Consider the following 20,855-nt stretch of genomic DNA (forward strand, 5'->3'; position numbering starts at 1 on the left):
TCTCTCTCTCTCTCTGCCTCTTTCTCTGTCTGTCACTAATAAAAACTTTTCTGACCATTAAATTCTCATGAATATAATTTCCTTTCCAGTGTTGTTTTGAGGCAGGGTCTTACTGTAGTTCAAGCTGACCTACAACTGACTTGTAGGCCAGGCTGGCCTCAAACTCATGATGATCCACCTGAATACTGGGATTAAACATGTACACCACTGTGCCCAGACACATTCTCATGTTTGACAATAATTTTCTTTTTTTAGGGTTGTTCATTGTTAATCTGCAATAATCTCATCTTTCATTACTCAAACTATAAACTCACCAATCACCAAATAATTTCAACAGATCCTGCTTTCATTTCATTATTAATGGTCAATCCAAAATAATTATTTCAGAAGTCATAGATGTGTGAAAACCAGCCAAGTTGCCAAGAAAAGCGAAATAGCTAAAGTAAATCTATTTTAAACCATGAATGTTAGTTCTCTCAGGAAGCCTTAACTTTAGATATAGCCTTCATTTCCACATGGTCACCATGGTAACCACATTTCTTATGGCTCTGAATATAAAACTAGTTCACATCTGCTTCTTATGGAAGGAAATCATCTTGTCTATGCATGGGGCACGCGCCTCTCTCAGACCTTGAGCAAAGTCCGCATGAGTGGTAGCAAGCACGTACCTTTGCAGGCCCAGAGGCTTAGCTCTCTTAAAATGGCCAATTCCTTTACATCCTAGGATTGTACATCCCCCATCTTCTGAAGGTTCCATTAACTCTATGGGGCCTATATAAAAGAAAATAAAAAGAGCAAAAGAAAGAGGGGACAATAAGTTAAGCAGAAGAGTGTGAGCTTTAAATATTAAGGATCAGAATAATGAAGAAAAAGCTAATTTTTAAACTGACACATGCAAACAGAAAACAAGAAAGTATCATAATTTTTAAAGATTTTTCTCTAGGATTTTTATCCCACAATTTATCCTTACTCAATACTGAAATGATCAGCTTCAATGTAATCTTCCTGCGAAGCATCACAGATAACAAAAACTTAAGTCTGAATTGATGAGAACATTCTAAGCTCTTTTTTTTTATCAAGTAAATAATAAAATACTTATGATGGAGAATGAAATTTCAAAGGGGAAAGTGGGGCAAGGGAGGGTATTACCATGGGATATTGTTTATAATCATGGAAGTTGTTAATAAAAAAAAAATGAAAAAAACAAAAAGAATATTCACTGTGAAAGCTTCCTATACTATTTAGTGGAATACAAAATGAAGCATGAGCACCAAGCTGGAACCAACTAGCTGTCCAGGTTGGAAAGTGCAGTGATAATCACAAATGCCTGCAGGCTCTTCCTTCCACACCTCAGACTCTCATTCTCCTGACCACACAGGTCAGGTCCTCCTGGGGTAACTCCGACATTGAAATACATAACTACACATAATCTCCTTTGGAAATATCAATACTCTTTATGACTATGGCATATATCTACACTAAAACATTTACATGTATGTATATATACACATACATCTATGTATATACTATGATGTACATAGACATACATGTGTAGAAATAAAATACCAGCTTCAAAAAGTTAAATAGTCTCCAAAATTGAGATCATAGTATGCTAAGTGCTCTGTTTATCTTTTTGATTTTATTTTTTTTTAAGTCTTGGGTTGGTTCAGTGGATAAAGCACTTTTATTTAAAAAATATATATATTTATTTGACAGAGAAAGAGGGAGAGAATGAGCACACCAGGGCCACCAGCCACTGCAAACAAACTCCAAACACATGTGCTCCCTTGGGCATCTGGCTAACGTGGGTCCTGGGAAACCAACCTGGGTCCTTTGGCTTTGCAGGCAAACGCCTTAACCACTAAGCCACCCCTCCAACCCTGTTTATCTTTTTTAAAAAGTGAATTGAACTGAAATTTTCACTCAGGTAACCACTTGCATTTATCAGGTATAAGTAATAAGAGAGTGGAAGATCTCTTTTATACTTTCCCCAGATTCTCTACATGATCACAACATTTTGCAAAGCTGTAAGACAAAGTCACACTATTAGGGTACTGAAATTGAGACTAAGATTTCACTAGTTTGATAAATTATCTTCCAAAAATTCAGTACTGGGCTGGAGAGATGGCTTAGCAGTTAAGTGCTTGCCTGTGAAACCTAAGGTCCCTGGTTTAAGGGTCAATTCCCCAGGACCCTTGTAAGCTAGATGCATATGGTGGCACATGTATCTGGAGTTTGTTTGCAGTGGCTAGAGGCCCTAACGCACTCATTTTCTCTCTCTCTCTCTCTTTCTGTTGCTCTCAACTAAATAAATAAATACATACATACATAAATAGAAAAACAAGAGAAAATTACATGTGACTTCTTTTAAAACAAATTCAGTACGAATTTTAAAAGGTGATTTTTTGAATTTTAGTTTTCTTTTATATTTTTACAATAGTTGCAATTGAAAAATATGCAAAGAAGAAACAAAACAAAAAAAAAGTAATGAAAAAAAGGGGGAAAAGGAAAAAATTAAGCACACTCTAGAAGAAACTGAAAACCCTTGTCAAGTTCTCTGTCTCTTACTCAGGGGAGGCTGAAGAGGATGTCCTGTTTTAGAGCACCAGCCCACGGGATGAATGTCAGAAGAATCTGCATCGATCCAGTAGTCATAGCAAGCACTCCAGCCATCAAAGTGAACCTGGAGAAGAGACAGACAGAGTCACACACATTCATGCTGGAGGAGGCCAGAGCATGAATCTTCTGCACTCTCTTCTAACTTACATAGTATATTTCATTCTCAATGAACTGAGTTATTTAGAATATGTCATTAACAGTATGAGATGGACACTTTTGGAGTATGTTCAACATATTTTCTAAACATCAATAACTGCCTCACCAGAGGTGGATCTGGGGTTAAGAGTTCTACAGAAATTTATTAAGAATATTCTTTAATATTATGAGCAACTTGAGTATAGGAACCAACCATGTTATAATACACAATCAGAATCAAACACACAATAAATAACACTGAGATAATTTTAAATATCAAGGAAGGGAAAAGTAGCAAAGAAGACTTTTCAAATAAATGTAAAATAAGTCTCTGAGTAAATTTATATATACAATCATGGCAAGAGGCGAAAGTCAAGCCCATAAAATGTAAAACTGATCAATTTGATTACATAAAACTTAAAAGCTTCAGAGTGGCAAATATCTCCACAAACAAGTGGGAAGACCCTTCCCCCAACATACACACAAAAGCACTTGATAGTAAAGTGACAAGGCACTTTCTTAAGTCTCATATATTAGCATAAATAGATAAAAATCCAAACAAAAGGATAGCAAAGAAATACAAACTGATCACAATCAAGAAAATTAATATAAATGGATGATAAATATATGAACAATCAAATTTCATTTACAACTAAAAAACTACAAACTAAAACCATAAGATGCAGCTCATCTCCTATCAGCCTAGCAAAAATGTTCACAATTTGTTGATTTCTAGAGCTGAAAGTATGAGAATAAATGGCATTCCCATACACTAATGACAAAAGTGTTAATTGGTAAGCTATTTCTAGAGAGGTTGACAAAAACAACACAAACTACACTGTCTAGGCTTTGATCATCTCACTTTTAGTAATTCACAACAACTGAAAGTTAACCTGTCTGTCCATTTCCAGGAACCAGGTGAAATAAATCAATGCACATGCATAGGAATGCAGTGTGCAGTTACTGACAGTATGTATATATGGGCTCAAAATAATGTCCTTTGCAATGAATTCTATGGGCTTAGAAATCAATTTGCCTAGAGTCAAAACCCCACAGAATTCCACACGTGTAAGAAATCATGGATATCAGCTTAAAGACAAGACCAACAAAGATTAATTGGCTAGCTGACAAACAGCTAGTTAGGAGGAGGAACCAGACCAAGAATTCAGAACTCCAAAGTAAAGCTATTCATCATTCACATGCATCAAGTACAGAGCATTATTTCAAGAAAGTCAGCTAATTCATAACAACTCTTTCCTTTCCTTTGATCAAAACTAATGACCGAGTAACATCAAAAATGATATTCATAGTAATCTGTGAAAACAGACATTTATAACCTCAATGCCACCAATAAATGACTAATCACAATTTATAGTGTTAAATTACATTCTAAGCCTCCTAGTTTTCAACTAATCATAGTCAATCATCATTTCTGTTTTGCCATAAACATGAAACTTTGATGTCTCTGATCTTGCTAGCTACGACTCCTTTTGCCCTGGACTCAATTTTCACATAATAATTAGTTACAGGCAGGCAACTAAACTCTAAGATTTAGCTCTCTTGCCTGTAGCAAGCTAAAGCAGCTTTCATGAGATAAATGGCTCTCTATCCTGAAAGACACCAGAATTACTTGTGAATATTGGGGGGGGGGGGAGTTAAAACAAAGGAGAAAAAGTTAAAATATAATTATACATTAAAAACAACTCAAGAAGAATATAGAGTTCTTAATTAAATTTCTAAGGAAAACAGATAACATTACAGTCAATACCCAGAACACTATTAGTTACTTTTCTCCTTCCTGTGACCAAATACTGGATAACGAGGAGTGCAAAGGAGGCAGGGTTGATTTCGGCTTACAGTTTGGGGGTAAACAGAGGTGGCATGGCATGGCATGGCATGGCAGGGAGCATGGATAGGAGCAGGAGGCAGCTGGTCACACTGCATCCATAATCAGAAGAAGCAGAGGGATGAATGCTTGTGCTCAGCTTGCTTTCTCCTTTTTACTCAACTGGCAATCCAGCCCACTAAAAGAAACTACTCACAGTTGGGGTAGGCCATCCCACTCCCATTTACCTAATCTAGAAACTCTCTCATAGGCATGCTCAGATATTCGTTTAATAGGAGAGTCTGGATCCAATCAATTGGGCAATGGAGATTAATCACCCTAACAGAAAATGGGTCTATTCAACATTATAGCTTAGGGAAATTGATAAATTCTTCAACCAAAAGTATTATTTGGAGTGTTGATGAAAATACAACATATGTTACTGACAATGTTAAGTTTAAGATAGTTAATATTTTTATAAAAAACACTACTTCTTTTTTAAGTTTTAGTTGGACCTTATTTTATCTCAAAGACATCTCAAGAAAACACATTTTAATGCAGGTGCTTACCTCCAGTAATTTCTGATACTAGCTCTGTATGTGGAAAGGAACTACCATGTAAGTACAGATAGCAAACATAAAGGCAGCGCGTACTGATGCTATCCTATGCAAGGTGTCTAAAGTATGCTTTCAAACACCCTTTCTTAACAAGATACAAAAAAAAAAAGAAAAGAAAAAATGGGTATCAGCAAGACAAGAGTACCTCAAGCAAAATAAAGTATATTATTATCTTTGTGACTTTCAGGAAAAGAAATGCAGACCAGGCTGTCTGCAAAGAGAAGCCTCGGGATGAAGCCCTGGACCAGGCTGAGCATGCTCACAGGGAGCTGGATGGAGGCTGCTGGGCTTTGGAGGAAACAGTCCGAGAAAGAGACAGACACACGTAGAATGCTTTGGCCAAACATATCAGTTCTACTACAGCATTTGTAAAAATCTAGTAGGAACATAGGAAAATTTACTAATGAACTGTGAAGAAATTATTGTCTACAGGAAAGTCAAAATGTCCTAAGAAAGAGACTATTTTGGCTCCACGCAAATGACACTTAGTATCAGTAAGAATATGGTCAAGTGAACAAAGCCATAGAAACCCACGGTGGCAGCATCTAACTCATGAGCTACCACACCACGAAGAAAATTACCCATAGTGAAGAATGAGGACGGAGAAAGAGACAGAACTTCAGAAGAGTGGCAATCAACCACCACACTTGCAAACTGAAGTGAGCAGGAGGAGCTGGCGAGCGACAGCAGGGCTAACGTAGGCCACTGCCCAGAAACAGTACAGCAGCAGAAATGCTCTGCTCGCGTCCTTTCACAGCAATAGTTAAGAGCGCTATTTTTACTCAAGATGTTGAATATTATATAACTTTAAAAGTTGATTTCTACTGTGAGTTGATTTTACGCAGAGACTTAAAATGTGAAGCTGTTTTATCTAAGTAAATTATTCTATATTTTCCTCATTCCTTTCTTCCTTCCTTAGAATGAGAAATAGGCTTTCTGGCTATAGTATCTCATATTTTATTAGAAAAGTACTTACATTTCTTAACTCCTCTGCTAAATGTGAACATGAGTCATTGTCCCTGATCCCTAGCCCTGTGCAGAGTTCAGAAACACTGAGACACTGCAAGTGGTTCACAGCATTCAGGTAAAGGTCCGCCACATAGCTCACAGTCAAAATCCTTGGGGCAGGAGTTGTTTTAGAAAGAGTAAGGCAATGGGCTCTAGTCTGAGGTTTTCCTGCTAACTAATAGAACTTGGAGTATTTATTTCTCCGAACCAAAATCTCTCATATGTAAAATCATAGTCTTAATAAAAATGTATTACAGGAACTGGAGAGATGGCTTAGCAGTTAAAGCGCTTGCTGGCAAAGCCAAAGGACAAAGGTTTGATTCCCTGGTATCCATGTAAAGCCAGAAGCACAAGGTGGTGCATGAATCTGAATTTTGTTTGCAGTAACTGGAGGCCCTGGCATAAATATTCTCTCTCTCAATCTCTATCTGCCTTTGCCTCTCTCCCTCTCTTAAACAAATAAATAAAATATTATAAAAATGTATTACAAAATAACACATGCTCTTCCAACCCCTGAACCAGAAACACCTGGTGTTGCACAGTCCCAGCATTCCTCTTATTGTGATGCCTCTACAGGACTGATTGGACATTTGTCCTCTGGGAAAAAAGAAAGTGGCAAACCTTTTATATAACATTCAAGCAATACTATAGCCAGTACTTGCCAATGTTAGGATGGCTGTATTTTCCTTTGATCCTTTATTTTTGAATACTCCTTCTGCCATCCCCCAGGTAACTAGCACTGGCTTTTTCAGATTGAAGTCTATCTAAACAATAATCTAAGATTTTGATGACAAATTGCCCTTGAGAACACCTGAGCCACAGTGCCACAGTGCTTTCCAGGCTCCCAAACCAAAGGATTACTTATTCCTAACAAGCTGGTATAAAAACAGTATTATGCTTAATTAAACATTTTTATACTTAGCTTATTTTTTAGCTTCTAATTCTAAAGCATTGACTTTTTTATGATTTACAGAGCACCTCTAGTGACAACAAGAAAATGCACTGAAAAAGGTTAGCATAGACCTGTATTTTTAGTAGAATTTTGTAAAGTTTATGATCTTTTCCCCCCACTAAGGCAGAGCCTTGCTATGTAGCCCAAGCTAGCCCAGACCTGAAAATCCTCCTGCCTCTGCCTCCCAAGCACTGAGATTACAGGCATATGCTACCACACCTAGACAGTTATATAATGTCAAAACTTCTATTCTGTAGAAATAATACCTTTATATTTTTTCCTATAATTTAAACAATTATTTTCTTACATGTTACTGCAATAGCAACAGCTAAAATTTTGATTTATTATTGTTTAAAAAAATAGGCATACACTTAAGATTCCTACACCATAGAAGAGCTGAGAGTTCTTCCACCACCAGCAGTTGAAGAAAGTGCCTCATTCAATCTGTCTGAGTTTTGGCCTCATTGATGCCCAGTGATGATAGTGTACATTGCCCACTTGCAATTACTACAAATGTCAAATCCCATGAGAACTCTGTGAACTTTGTAAAATGTGCATTATAATAGTATTATTCCTCTCAGAAAATTTAAGCAACCCCATGATATGAATAGGTCATGTATCATTTTGGTATGAGAGAGAAGTAACTGGAAAGGCCAGAAGCAGATGTGGTCCTCGGGCTTCATGCCCTATACTTATCTGCACCACGCTTGGGCATAACAAACTAGACCCATGTTCCTAAAAATGTGCTGATTTGAGGAGGAGAATCTAGCTATTATCAACCCAGTTCTAGTAGGAGTCTAATTTTACTTATAAATCCATTTATCTTAACTTATCCTTCATTAAAAAGCATGGTGCTCTGCTGAAAAGACTGTATCTTGCACAGCCCACAAAATTTTAATATTTTAAATAGAGCAGTACTATTGGAGAATGAAACAAAATATTTTCTGCTGAATTCAGTGTTATCTTAATATATCAACTTTCTCCAAATATACATTAAAAAATTAAATTGCCATTCATAATTAAAAAGAAAGTATCTTGGGAAGATTAAAGGAGAAGCTTGGAAGAATGACAAGTGCTGACTTGTGACGGCGGCAGAGCCACTTTCCCTACTCCTGTACTTTCGCTAACTGGATTCCAGGGTTTAAAATCCCCATCTAGGAAAAAGTTTCCATGCAAGAAAATAGTGTAATAAAAGCCAAAACCATGCCACAATGGGAAACACTTACCTTGATCCGGTGATCATCTGTGTCTGCTACAGTTGCTACTCTGATAAACATAGGGTTTCTTTTGTCTACCACCTCAAGCTTCATTTTTTTCTGGAATCCATGCGCAGGTCTCTGCCATAAGAAAAAGTTGTCATACAGCGGGATTTAGCAGAAAGGCAGGTCAGACACATGTTACAGTGAGTAGTAAGAAGCAGATGAGGCTTTCAGAACACAGCCTTTCAATCTCTCAAGATCCCAGACAGGCTCTAAGTGGCACCTTCCCTATCAAAAAATGGCTCAATGCATACATAAGAGGGAAGCCAGGTGCCTAGCTGAGGAAAAGACAAAAAAATTGAAGCAATGATACTGGAGATATTACATTAGCCACAGGAAAGAGAATAAACTATTCTCAATGGTTGGAGTTACCAAAAGTCATTTGTAAAAAGGAGACAGGGAGCCGGTTCAGTGATTTAAGGTGCTTGTCTGCAAAGCCTAAGGGCCCAGGTTCTATTCCCCAGTACCCACATAAAACCAGACGCAACAAAGTTACACATGCATCTGGAGCTTGTTTGCAGTGGCTGGAGTCCCTGGCGTGCCCATTCTCTCTCTTCTACCTCTCTCTGTGCTTACAAATAAACAAATCAAATATACATACACACGCAGACACATATGGGAGAGGAAGAAAATCAATGTGGTTGAAATGACACACCAACACCAGAAGGGATAAAAGGGACAAGCAGAGAGAGCACAAAATAGAAATCAGCATTGATGGAGGAAAGGTACAAAAATTCCTACACTTCCTAGAGCAGCAAATAATAGCTAATGGTTGTGGGGGAAGGGAGTTCAGGTTCATCGTGGTATGACCACTATTAAGTTGCCCATTCCATGGTGAATTATCTTAAACACCAAAATGAAACAACCCTAAGATGGAAACTAAAAAGTTGTTAATGGAAGGGGGATGGGATAAGACAGGATAATTGGTTTACGTAGGCCCTGGGGAACCAAATCGGGATCCTTTGGCTTTGCAAGGAAAGGCCTTAACCGCTAAGCCACCTTCTCCAGCCCTCTCTTTCTCATTTCTCTTCTAGTTTGCCAGTACCATCTCTCTCCATTCTTAACTTCAGTGAAGAAACAATGCCATCAAAACAAGAATCTCACCACTTTGAAAGCTCTTGCAGGAGCAGGTAAAGAATTGGTTTCTTCTAAGTATTTATCCCAAGAAAAGTGTTTAGCATTTGGATAACCTGAGAAAGAAAGAAGAACATGAATCATATGAGTAAAACAATAAACTGTTCTACAAAAAGCACGAAATGCTACTGGTGGAACCCAAGAAACAGTATTTATATACAAAAAACTTGAAACTAGTTACTCATTCAGAATGATTTATAATGAATTTAGTTTTATCTTGTTCACTACTACTTTTAGGTGAAAATTAAATAAAATAGATTAAAGTCTTAGTATTTTTAATCTATTTCTACATTGAAAACTGTTTCATCATAGCATCTATTTTATTCATTAACAACTTCATACATATAAATTTTACCACACTGACCCCCCATTACCCTCTCTTGCTCCCCTCCCAGTCCTGCTGAACCCCTTCTTCCCCACTGGTCCATCTTCTACTCTGATCACTTTTTATTTCTTTTTTGTGTGATCTACTAACTTTTCATTAGGGGTAGTGCTTTATACCAGAGCATGGGCAACTTAACCCATGAATGTTAACCCATCTACGTAAAACCCTCAAGCTGTTTCTAAATATTTGTTTGTTTGTTTTTTTTAGAAAAAAAAAAAAGGTGGTCTAGAGCTAGACATGGGGGCACACATCTTTAATCCTAGCACTTGGGAGACAGAGGTAGGAGGATCACTGTGACTTCCAGGTCCCAAGTAACCAGACTCACAGTGACAAAAGTGTGCAATGTCTCACATGTGCCATAAGGAGCACATGTGTTGGGAGTTTGTTCTCAGTGGCTGAAGAATCTGGAACACCCATTGTCTGTCTCTCCATCTCTCTCAAATAATAATTTTTTTTTACCAACAACAACCAAAAACAGCTGTGTAAATTTGTCAGAAAATAGGCATCTCTTTCCTCTTTCAGCATGTGAGAAAACTTACAAAGTGGAAGAGACTGGGTCTGCGGGTCACAGAATGCTTTGTCCCACAAGACTTTCTCCATGAGGCACTGTCTCAAGGAACTGTGGACCAGGTTAAAAAGGAGTCAACTGCTCGAATGGAAAGCAACTAGAATTTACAGTGATATGGTGAACCCTGGCTGCCCCGCTACACACACCACCCACAAAATGGCTGTGCTGAGCCAGGTGTGGTATGCTGGCACATCCTTTAATCCCAGGATGCTGGAGGCAGAGGTAGGAGGATCATCATGAGTTCTAGGCCACCTTGGGAGTACATAAAAAATTCCATGTCAGCTTAGGCTAGAGTTAGACTCTCTCAAAAAAAACAAACAAACAAACAAAAAATGGCTGTTTTGAAGTCACCTTCTCATTGCCAGGACAAAACACTAGACCAGAAGCAGCTTACGGAAGGAAAGGGTTTAATTCAGCTACAGTTTTGAGGTGAAGCTTAATTATGATGGGGAAAGCATGACAGGTCTGAGCAGAATTTTAGGTCATATCTTCACCTCAATAAGGAGAAATCTATCTACTGGGCTTGGAATTGGGCTGTATTACCTCAAAGCCCATCCCCAGCAACATATCCCCTCCAGGAAGGCTCCACCTCCAACTTTCCCATATTGCCATCAGCTGATGACCAAGTATTTGAAACACATGAGCATATGAGAAAATTTTAATTTAAACATTGCTTCAAAGAGAGTTAATATTCGAGACTGTGATATAACACTAAGCAAAGTAGTTGTGACAGAGACTCAAAGGCACACAAAACTAAACTTCAAGTATTCATATCTGGTCCATTACAGAAAGACCCGGCCTGCCCCTTGAGTCTATGAAGAAGAGCAGACACCTTCTAAAGACATACCTGGTGGGGTGATGAGCGTTCTCCTGTGTTCTTTACACCAACCCACTGGATGGATGTGAGGGCTAGATGCTTCACACCTGCAGATTAAGGAAATTAAAATGCTGTAATTACCAAATACTAGCGAAAGTTTTTATATAAAAAAAGAAAGCTAGAGATTGATAATACCCTCTAGAGTTCTGTTTATTATCTGGGCTAAATCAAAGGATCTTTCACTACACACACACACACACACACACACAATTTTTTTTATGGATTTTATAAACATGCATTTTATCTTCCCACTAATTTATATTATATTCTGAAACTTCAAGTATAGTAAAATACAAAGATAGCACCATTAAAATTCAAATTTTCCATTTATAAACAACATGGGAAAAGGAACCTTTAAAGTGTGTATACTCAAAGAAGCTATTTCCTGTTTGCTAAGGTGTACATGCAAAAGCAGAAACCTCAATCACTCTCAAAAACCAACATGGCATTTCTACTCCCTTAGAATGGCAGAGACCAGGCACTTAACACAAGGTGTCTCTCCCTCTCTTCTTTCTTCCCCTGTCTGCTATCTCTACTCCAGTCAAGCACAATGTTCTCAGAGTCTTCTTATCAACAAACAAACCTACTGCTTCTGGTTCCTGGCTCCTAACCACACTTGTCATCTCAACACAATGTGTTCCATCCATTCCCCTGCTCACTCAGTCTTCCAAACATTCACTGAAAATGATATACCATGGAATGAGGCGCCAGGACAGAGAGAGACCCTGAGCAAACAAAGCAGATGCAAACTTCCTGCGTCTTAGGCAAGAGAAATAAAGTCCAACTGTCCCTCTGTATATGGAGGGAAGTAGTATGTAGGACCCCTGATAGGAACAAATCCCAAGATGCTCAAGGCCCATGTAACCTCTATCTACACCCTCCTGTGCACTTTAATGATCTCTGCACAACTTACAATAGCAACAGTAGTGTAAATGCTTTGTAGTTGTCATAGGGAAATACTACGTACTGAACATATACATGATATTAGACATATAACGGCTGCATCTACACATGTTCAGCACAGATGTAACAATTATAGACCAAATACTGTGGTTGTGAAACCTGTGGGTACCAATGGCAACTGTATAAATACTTTGGTAACAGAATGCTATGCAAACAACTGAGGTGAGGTAAAGGGACTGATTTCAGGAATGCAAAAGTACTTTTTCATAGAGCCGACTCATTTCCTATTTCTACCTGAGTCTTATACAAGGAGATTATGTGTATTTATATATAAATATTTGTGTGTGTGTGTGTCTTTAATACATACATACTGATGAAATTTACCATTTAAAATGAGTAAGAAAAAAAATAAATAAAATGAATAAGGAAGTCATCTCAATGCAGAAGATAAGAATCATTTAAACAATCGCCTCTGCAGCAAACAGTACTTCATTCCAATGCTGGGAACTCCTGCTGCCGCAGGAGTGCAGTCAGCTCTTAGTCCCATCTAGTGTTCAAAGACAGAAATTGAACGAGAAAGAAATACAGCAAAGAATAACTAATGGTACAGAGCTTAGCTAGTCACTGTCACTGGACCTCTCTACTTCTATCTTTCATATGTTTGTGTATCTCATAGAAGAAGTTCAATTCAAGGAATTTTTTTAAAGAAAGTACAGATTAATCACAAAGGTTCTAGGTTCCAATTGTCCATGAATGGTACATTTTTTGAAAGGCTTAGAAAACAAGTAAGAAATTCATAGAACTCATGTTTCTGATTTAACTCTGTCAGGGGCAAATGTGAGGACCCTCTTCTAGAAATACAGTGATTGCACCAAAGGCTGGAGGGATGGCTTAGTGGTTAATGTGCTTGCCTGCAAAGCCAAAGGACCCAGGTTCAGTTCCCCAGGACCCACATAAACCAGATGCACAAAGTGGCACATGAGTCTGGAGTTTGTTTTCAGTGGCTACAGACCCTGGTGTGCCCATTTTCTCTTTCTCCCTGTCTCTTTCTCTCTCACACAAATAAATAAATATTTTTAGAAAGCAGTGATTGCACCAAGCCCTTGGCTTGCAAAGAAAAGTGTTCTGTATTATTTTTTGTTTAAGACAGAATCTCAGGTAACATAGGATGGCCTCAAATTCACTGTATAACTCAGGCTGGCCTTGAACTCCTGATTCTCCTGCCTCTAGTTCCTAAATGCTGAAGTTATAAACATGCATCCACCAATGTACCTGGTGAGTTCCTCGTCTTACCAGTCACAGCCAAAAGTTAAACAAAACTGCACACATGCAGAGCGCTACAGAACTTGGCACAGTCGAGCAAATTCACGTCAGGAAAATATTAGTCTCTTTGTTTCAAGCAATAATGATTGATGTTCCGTGAAAAAAGAGATGCCCTAATTCTACAGCATGACTGGCAGGTTGCTAGCCAGTACCTGACTCTCTCAGCCACCCACTGAACACTTCCATTACTCTCTCCTGTACCAAGAAGCCAAATGTCATCAGGCCGAGGCACCTGCTTCTTCTTTTCACCCCACCTTTGAGAACGAGTCCATTGCCCATAGTAACTGTTATAAATAATTTGTTTCAGTATTAAAATCGCTCACTAACATAGCAACTTGACCAAGACGAAGGCAGTGCCATCTCACCACACTGGTGTCAAACTTTCTTTGACTTCTTCCTTTTATCCAGGTCAGGCCAGGCCAAGAGAGATATAAGAGGTTACTGGTGTGACCAATAACCCAGTCTTAATATTTTCTGCTCCTCCTTCACAGTGGTCTAGAACTCCCTCTAGCCTAAGCTTAACACTCAAAATGCTCCAGGCGCAGCCGCTGCTCTGACCCAGATTCCTCTTTGGCAAAAAAATCCCTTGCCCTCAATACCAAACTTCCCAGTTGAGCATTCCTGACTGCCATCTCAACCTTTTACAAAGTGGTTTCTGCTCCTAACATTCTTATTTTACCTTTACAATTGATGAAGTAATAAGCATTATTTTTAGCTCTTTTTGGAAAGGGGACAACTAAATCTTAAAAGAGTTGAATCACCTACTGAACAGGTTGCCCATCACTATACTCATTCCACCTGAGACAAACATAAGCCAGTTTTTCCTTGGCTACGAATTCTCTAACCCAACATCTATCAATGCAGCAAATGCCATCTTTCAGTCTAACTCAACTCTCCCATCTTCTGAGAAGCCTACTGCACAAGACCTCCAGAGAGAGCAGGCCAGTCCTGCTCTTCATGTGCCATGCACACAGCAGCACCTACCACACAGCCAAGACGGTGGGGTGGGGTTTCTGTCCCAGCCCAGCTCATTGGCCTGCAGGACTTACGTTCAAGAATGCCTAGGTTCCCAGTCACTTTCTGATGTCCTGTCACCACTAATACATGTCCACACATTCCCACTAGTTTAAGAAGGATACAGGATCACTATCCAACTCACAAGAGAAAAAAAAAAAATCTCATTTCAAAACTATTTTAATTTGATAAAAAGTAACCTCAATTACACACTGAAGTAATGTATGTACATAAAACCATTTCCAAATTCAACACCAGGAATATAATTTTTAATAAAACTGAAGAAAATTCCAGTGCACTTTTTTTTTTGATGCAAGGTCTTGCTCTTGCCCAGGCAGACCTGGAATTCACTGTATAGTCTTAGGGTAGCTCCAAACTCATGGTGATCCTCCTACTTCTGCCTCCCATATACTGGGATTAAAGGCATGCACCACCATACCCAGCTCTTAAGTAATTTTCAATGTGACTTAATTGTATATTGAGGAAAAGACTGTTTCTTTTTCTGACAATTAAAAATGTGACTTTGTAGCCAGGCGTGGTGGCACACACCTTTAATCCCAGCACTCGGGAGGCAGAGGTGGGAGGATCGCCGTGAGTTCAAGGCTACCCTGAGACCGCATAGTGAATTCCAGGTCAGTCTGGTCTACAGTAAGACCCTACCTCGAAAACCCCATAAAACAAAGCTTCGTGTTAATAGAAGAATAAGTAATCCTAGCCTAAAAATAAGCACATGCATCTATGATCTTGAAAACAGAAAATCAGAGTTAGAAGAGAAAACAGAACCCAGGATTCTTTCAGTTATTTCCCAGGCACATGGCAGCAAAGAAATATGAGACTCCATAGTGAATTCCAGGTCAGCCTGGGCTAGAGTGAAACCTTACCTCGAAACACCACACACACACACACACACACACACACACACACACACACACACACACAAAAGAGGACTTTAAGCCTTGAATGTACATTAACATATACTAATATTCACCTATTTTATTCAACTCACACAAAAGCTAAAAGAAAAGGTATTTTCCCAAATGAGCCAATACAACACAGGCTAGGTACACAGCTCAGTGGTAACTGGGTATGTAGCTTAGTGGCACAGACATTTCGCCTCACATGTGGGAGCCTTTCCTCCCCAGCACTGAAGAAATTAAAGAAAAATAAAGAACAAATAACATTCTGATTTAGTAAGTCGTTATGATTGAGTTAGCATCATTTGGCACTAAGAGGACTGGACCCAGGTCTTGGTACTGGTACTACCATCCCCTTATACTTAGTGCATTATCAAGCAGGAGAGAAGAGGAGCCCTCCTGACCGAGGAAAGATTAGACTGTTTCTGGAGTCAGACGTGCTTGCTAATGCTGTGCCACACGGTCCTCAGATTAGGCTATTTCTAAATGCAAAGTTTCCTCATCTGTTCATGTGCTCCAAATAGGCAAAGAAGACTTCAAGAGGAAAGAACCCTAATATCATACAGGAAACAGAGAATGGGGGGTGGGTGACAAGGGTTCAGTCAGTAGATCAGCACTGGGGGAGGCCCAACAAGAAAGCCTGTTGTTTTCAATAAACATTATAAATGGAAGAACAAAAAATAAACAGAACCGGTATCTGCAAATTAAAATATATCAAGAAAAACATGAAAGCAATCACCAACTGCTTGCCTTATTTGTACCTCAATCACGTGCACACACACATCTAGCAGTACATGTAGTGCAAGCCTGTAATCCAAGAATGCTGGAGGCTTAGGTAGGAGGATACCAGGTTTGGTATGAGATATGAGGCCAGCTGCAGCCACAAAGTGAGACCCTGTCAACCCCTACCTTGCAAAATATCTAGAAAATAAATGGACCTAAATTAATTTCTCGGGCTGGAGAGATGGCTTAGCGGTTAAGCGCTTGCCTGTAAAGCCTAAGGACCCCGGTTCGAGGCTCAGTTCCCCAGGTCCCACGTTAGCCAGATGCACAAGGGAGCGCACGCATCTGGAGTTCGTTTGCAGTGGCTGGAGGCCCTGGCGCGCCCATTCTCTCTCTCTCCCTCTATCTGTCTTTCTCTCTATGTCTGTCGCTCTCAAATAAATAAATAAAAAATGAACAAAAAAAATTTTTAAAAAATTAACTTCTCTCCTTTTTAAAATAATGCAAATAAAAACTTATGAGCAGATAAAAACTCAGTAGAAGTGGCAATTAAAAATACTGATGCGTTTACAAAACAAACATATGCATGTTAAAAAGTAAAATTTAGCTATATTTACATAAATTAATATTCACTTGATAAGATTAGTCATATTTTACTTAACAAACCTGTCCTGTCTATAAAAATATTATTTCACATTCTCCCTAAATGGACACAAACACTTCAGAGATGCCTTTTATCAAGAAACTAAATTCTACTGCTCAATGAAATGAGCTAGGATATTAAAAAATACTTTTTGATTTGTTTTATCAAAATGTGGTGTCTGTGGGGGAGAAGCTAGGGAGACAGCTAAGTGGTAAAAAGCCTGCCAGCCCAGCTTCAAGGCCCAAGAAGTCACCTAAAGCCAGTTGCAAAGTGGTGCACACATCTGCCATCCCAGTGCAGGTACAACACAGCCAGGAGAACGTGAAGAATAGGAATGAAGCTCTCAGGGGCGGCTCCTTTGCTGCAGCAGGAACCCTGCTCAAAGAAGGTGGAGCACAGCTAACTGTTCTGACCTCCGTATGTGTGCTGTGGGAGACACACACACACACACACACACACAAAGTATGTGATGGCTAGGGCTGCAATGACAGAACACTTGTCTAGAACACAACGACCTGGGTTTGTTTGGAGCACATTTCACTGCACCATACACACACACACACACACACACACACATACACACACAGAGAGAGAGACTTTTTTACTACAACTATTTTATAATTATAATTCCATAGCATTTTGCTCTCTTACTATTTAATACAATAAATCTAAGAATGCCAGGAAATAAAAATTCCTTAATCGATATTTTTATATTCTGTAATCATAAAAGGTTAAGTTAGCTACTAGGTATGAAAATAAAAAAGATGATTAAAATAAGTTCCTAAAAAATTATAGAAGATAGTCAAGATGACAGGGAAAGTGAGTCTGTGTGTGCACATTCCTGTGGGTATATGTTGGAAATATTAAGTGTATATATTTCAATTTCATTTTAGGAAGTCAACTAAAATACAAGTAATAAAGTAGCACTGAAGGATATTATTTAGAAATACATGCAGTATGGAACAGGCAAAAACTTAAAATCTGAAATAGAAAAGAGAGAATAGAGCTTTTATTTTTTTGTTATAAACTTTGCATTGTTCTTGATTCTTAACTGTGTACCACCATTATCTAGGTAAGCATTAATTTTAAAAAGCACATACTAATGGAAACTGTCTCACCAATAGTCATAGCTCTCATCCCAGTTGTCAAAATGCACCAGGAAACGATTGTCCACCATATCTGTTACCGTAGCAACACAGATGAATGCAGGATTCTTTTTGTCTACAGCCTCAAGCTTCATTCCAACTCGAAAGCCTGATGGGATCACCGTCTATGGAAACATGCAGATTTAATTAGAGATAAGCACACTTGACAACAGTGGGACCTGCGGCTCTGCCTGCCCCATCACTACATCCATCACTGCATTCACACTGTTCAGAATCCTGTGCCAGCTTCCCAGCCTGGTGATGGTGATGGCAACTGTAAAAAATAAAGCTCTGTAGCTACACTCACGTAAAACTATCTGAGCCTCAGAACTAACACATCTGCAACCTTGTGGAGCTGAAATCATTAATTTTAATATGCATTTTGGTATCCTAGTTAGAAGACTACATTAGGCAGGGAAGTTTGGGTCACCATATAGCCCACCTTGCAGCCTCCCTGACTTTGATTGCAGATTTAACAATGAAAATTATTTCCCATACAACCTGTGAGTAATCAAGTTAAAATGTGCATGAGTCAGTACAACCATCATCCTCTTCTGAGCAGATCTCGGGAGTGTGCTACAGAAAGTAGGTCATCTTTGTATGTGAAAAGCTGCACATTATTACTGCTCTGACCCAACACCGCAGAGAGTTCATCATGGCAGCAGAGAGAAAGGCTGTGAAGACAGACTGCCATTTAGAATGCATGGTGTTCTAGGGAAATCCAGAGATGACCAGCCCTCTGGAACTAAAGCAAACCATAAAGTTTCACTGAGGTAGTGCTCAAGAGAAACCAACAAGCACACAACCCTCACAAGCTTTTGTGAAAAAATATCATCATCTCAAAGTAGGGCATTTAGATATCAATTTGCCAACCATGACACACTGTAAGTCATTTCTACCGTTTTAAAAAACTCATTTCCTGCAAGCATGGCATGGTGGCGCATGCCTTTCATCCAAGCACTGGGGTGGCTGAGATAGGAGGATTGCCATGAGTTTGAGGCCAGCCTTGGCAGGACAGAGTTCCAAGTCATCCTGGGCTATCGTGAAACCTTACCTTTAAAAACAAAACAAAAAATCCTTCATTTTAGATTGAAGTATATAGGTATCATTTTAACTCCTTAAGCAAATTAATGTTATCTCTTATATTACTGTAATTATGTCACTATCATTGCAAAATTGTAGACAGTCACTCCTGAAAATGGGAGAAGTCCTGTGTGATTTGGCAGGACAAGCACAAATAATAAAAAAACACATATTTGAACCCTGAAATTATTTATCAGCTATGACCATAATTGTTGGAATATTCTGAGGCATAGAACTTAGAAGTAGAAAAATCACAGCCTACAATGGGGTTGTATGAGAGCTGTGCCCAGAAAGAGGCGAACACTCTGGAGCTATCAGGGGAGGCAGCAGCAGGATGAGCAAAGAAGAAACAACAAGGAGCAGACAGCAGGGCACAAGGCGCCCACGGCACTGGGCCTCCCCCACGCAGGTGTCCTGGCAGAGAATATAGGTAGTATTCACAACTCAGCAAACAAGCGCGCCACCCAATGAATATATTATAGGATCAGTTGGCTCATTCTCTCTCTCTTTTTCTCTCTGGCAGTGTGTGTGTGTGTGTGTGTGTGTGTATGCGCATGCACACACACACACACCCCTTCACTTGTTTAATTTAACCTGCTTTATGTTCACTTTCACATGGAGCATTTCTTTCATTAGATATAGGCCCTCACACCAGTTGGCTAATGTCACTGCCCAAATGAAATCTTTTCCCCATTCTTGATACTTAACCCTGTTTGTGGCATTAGCACCTCTGACCTTCTCACTGCCACCTAGAGGGAACTCTAGAGCACAGCATGGTTTTACTCCTGCAGGAAACTAGGCCTCAGAGTGCACAGGTTCTCCTAGGCTGGTGGAGGGTCCAAGGTTCCCTGGTGCAAAAGGGTGCAGGGGGGATAAATCTTCTATATTCTGGGCCTCAAAATCAAGAAATTTGCCTGCCGACAAAGACCGTTTATGTCTTCCAACCTGATTCTTGGCAGCTATAAAGATATTTTGCTTACCCCTGTTCTAATTAGACCAGAACTTGGAAGTGAAAAGCAAGAGGCCCACAGAGGAGCAGGGAATAAAAGTGAAACACAGGTTGGGAGGTAGAAAACACACACGCATTTGCTTCACCCCTGCAAGCACACAAGAGCTGCCAAAAAGGGGCGTCACAGTCTCCGAGGACCTCCTGCCTGCGCACTCTCACTGTGGGACTCTCCCATGCGAACAGCACTGCTAATTAAATGATGGTAACAGTAGCATATTCCAGTCAATTTAATTTTATGCATCCTAATTGAAAATCGCACCTGGGCTTTGTATGATGCTGTCTTCCACCACTGCACGAGGTAACAGTAGTATGGCCATAAAACATTTATTCAAAAAGATTTTAAGCTAGTTTTAGAGTTTAATTAAGATAAGGTAACTCTATTTACCAATCAATAAAATTTATTATAGTTCCTTGTTATCATTTTTGATTTATCCTATGATACATTAACTATAACATACTTTGAAAGGAAAAATGTTTTGGATGTACTTACTATATTCTGATTTTCAAATAATGACTTGGGAGCAGCCTGGGCTTTGCATGTCTTAAGATAGGTCTGCCAATTAAATTCTTCTTCTTTATATCCTAGAGTAAAAGCATATGTGAACAGACTTAATAAAATAGCAAAGTAGTTTCCACTGAATTATCCAGCCCCACTCTTATGGGTAGCTACAACATCCCAAATCAGACAATCAAATGATTATTTTTCAATAAACAATTTT

At 39.1% G+C, this 20,855-nt stretch overlaps 1 protein-coding gene across 5 annotated transcripts in view; it reads right to left on the reverse strand.

Annotated features, from left to right (window-relative positions):
* Positions 1-20,855, reverse strand: part of L3mbtl3 (L3MBTL histone methyl-lysine binding protein 3) — a 112,989-nt gene that overhangs the window by 39,896 nt on the left and 52,238 nt on the right. For all 5 annotated transcript variants that reach the window (XM_004651214.2, XM_045159124.1, XM_045159120.1 and 2 more), the window contains 7 exons: positions 20,627-20,718; positions 18,018-18,169; positions 11,350-11,426; positions 9,520-9,605; positions 8,383-8,493; positions 2,569-2,683; positions 669-771 (listed from right to left, as the gene is read on the reverse strand). In XM_004651214.2, coding sequence (XP_004651271.1) covers positions 669-771; positions 2,569-2,683; positions 8,383-8,493; positions 9,520-9,605; positions 11,350-11,426; positions 18,018-18,169; positions 20,627-20,718 — 736 coding nt within the window. The remainder of the gene's footprint in view (positions 1-668; positions 772-2,568; positions 2,684-8,382; positions 8,494-9,519; positions 9,606-11,349; positions 11,427-18,017; positions 18,170-20,626; positions 20,719-20,855) is intronic.

Source organism: Jaculus jaculus, chromosome 9, assembly GCF_020740685.1.
Source record: "Jaculus jaculus isolate mJacJac1 chromosome 9, mJacJac1.mat.Y.cur, whole genome shotgun sequence".
Taxonomy (NCBI): Eukaryota; Metazoa; Chordata; class Mammalia; order Rodentia; family Dipodidae; genus Jaculus; species Jaculus jaculus.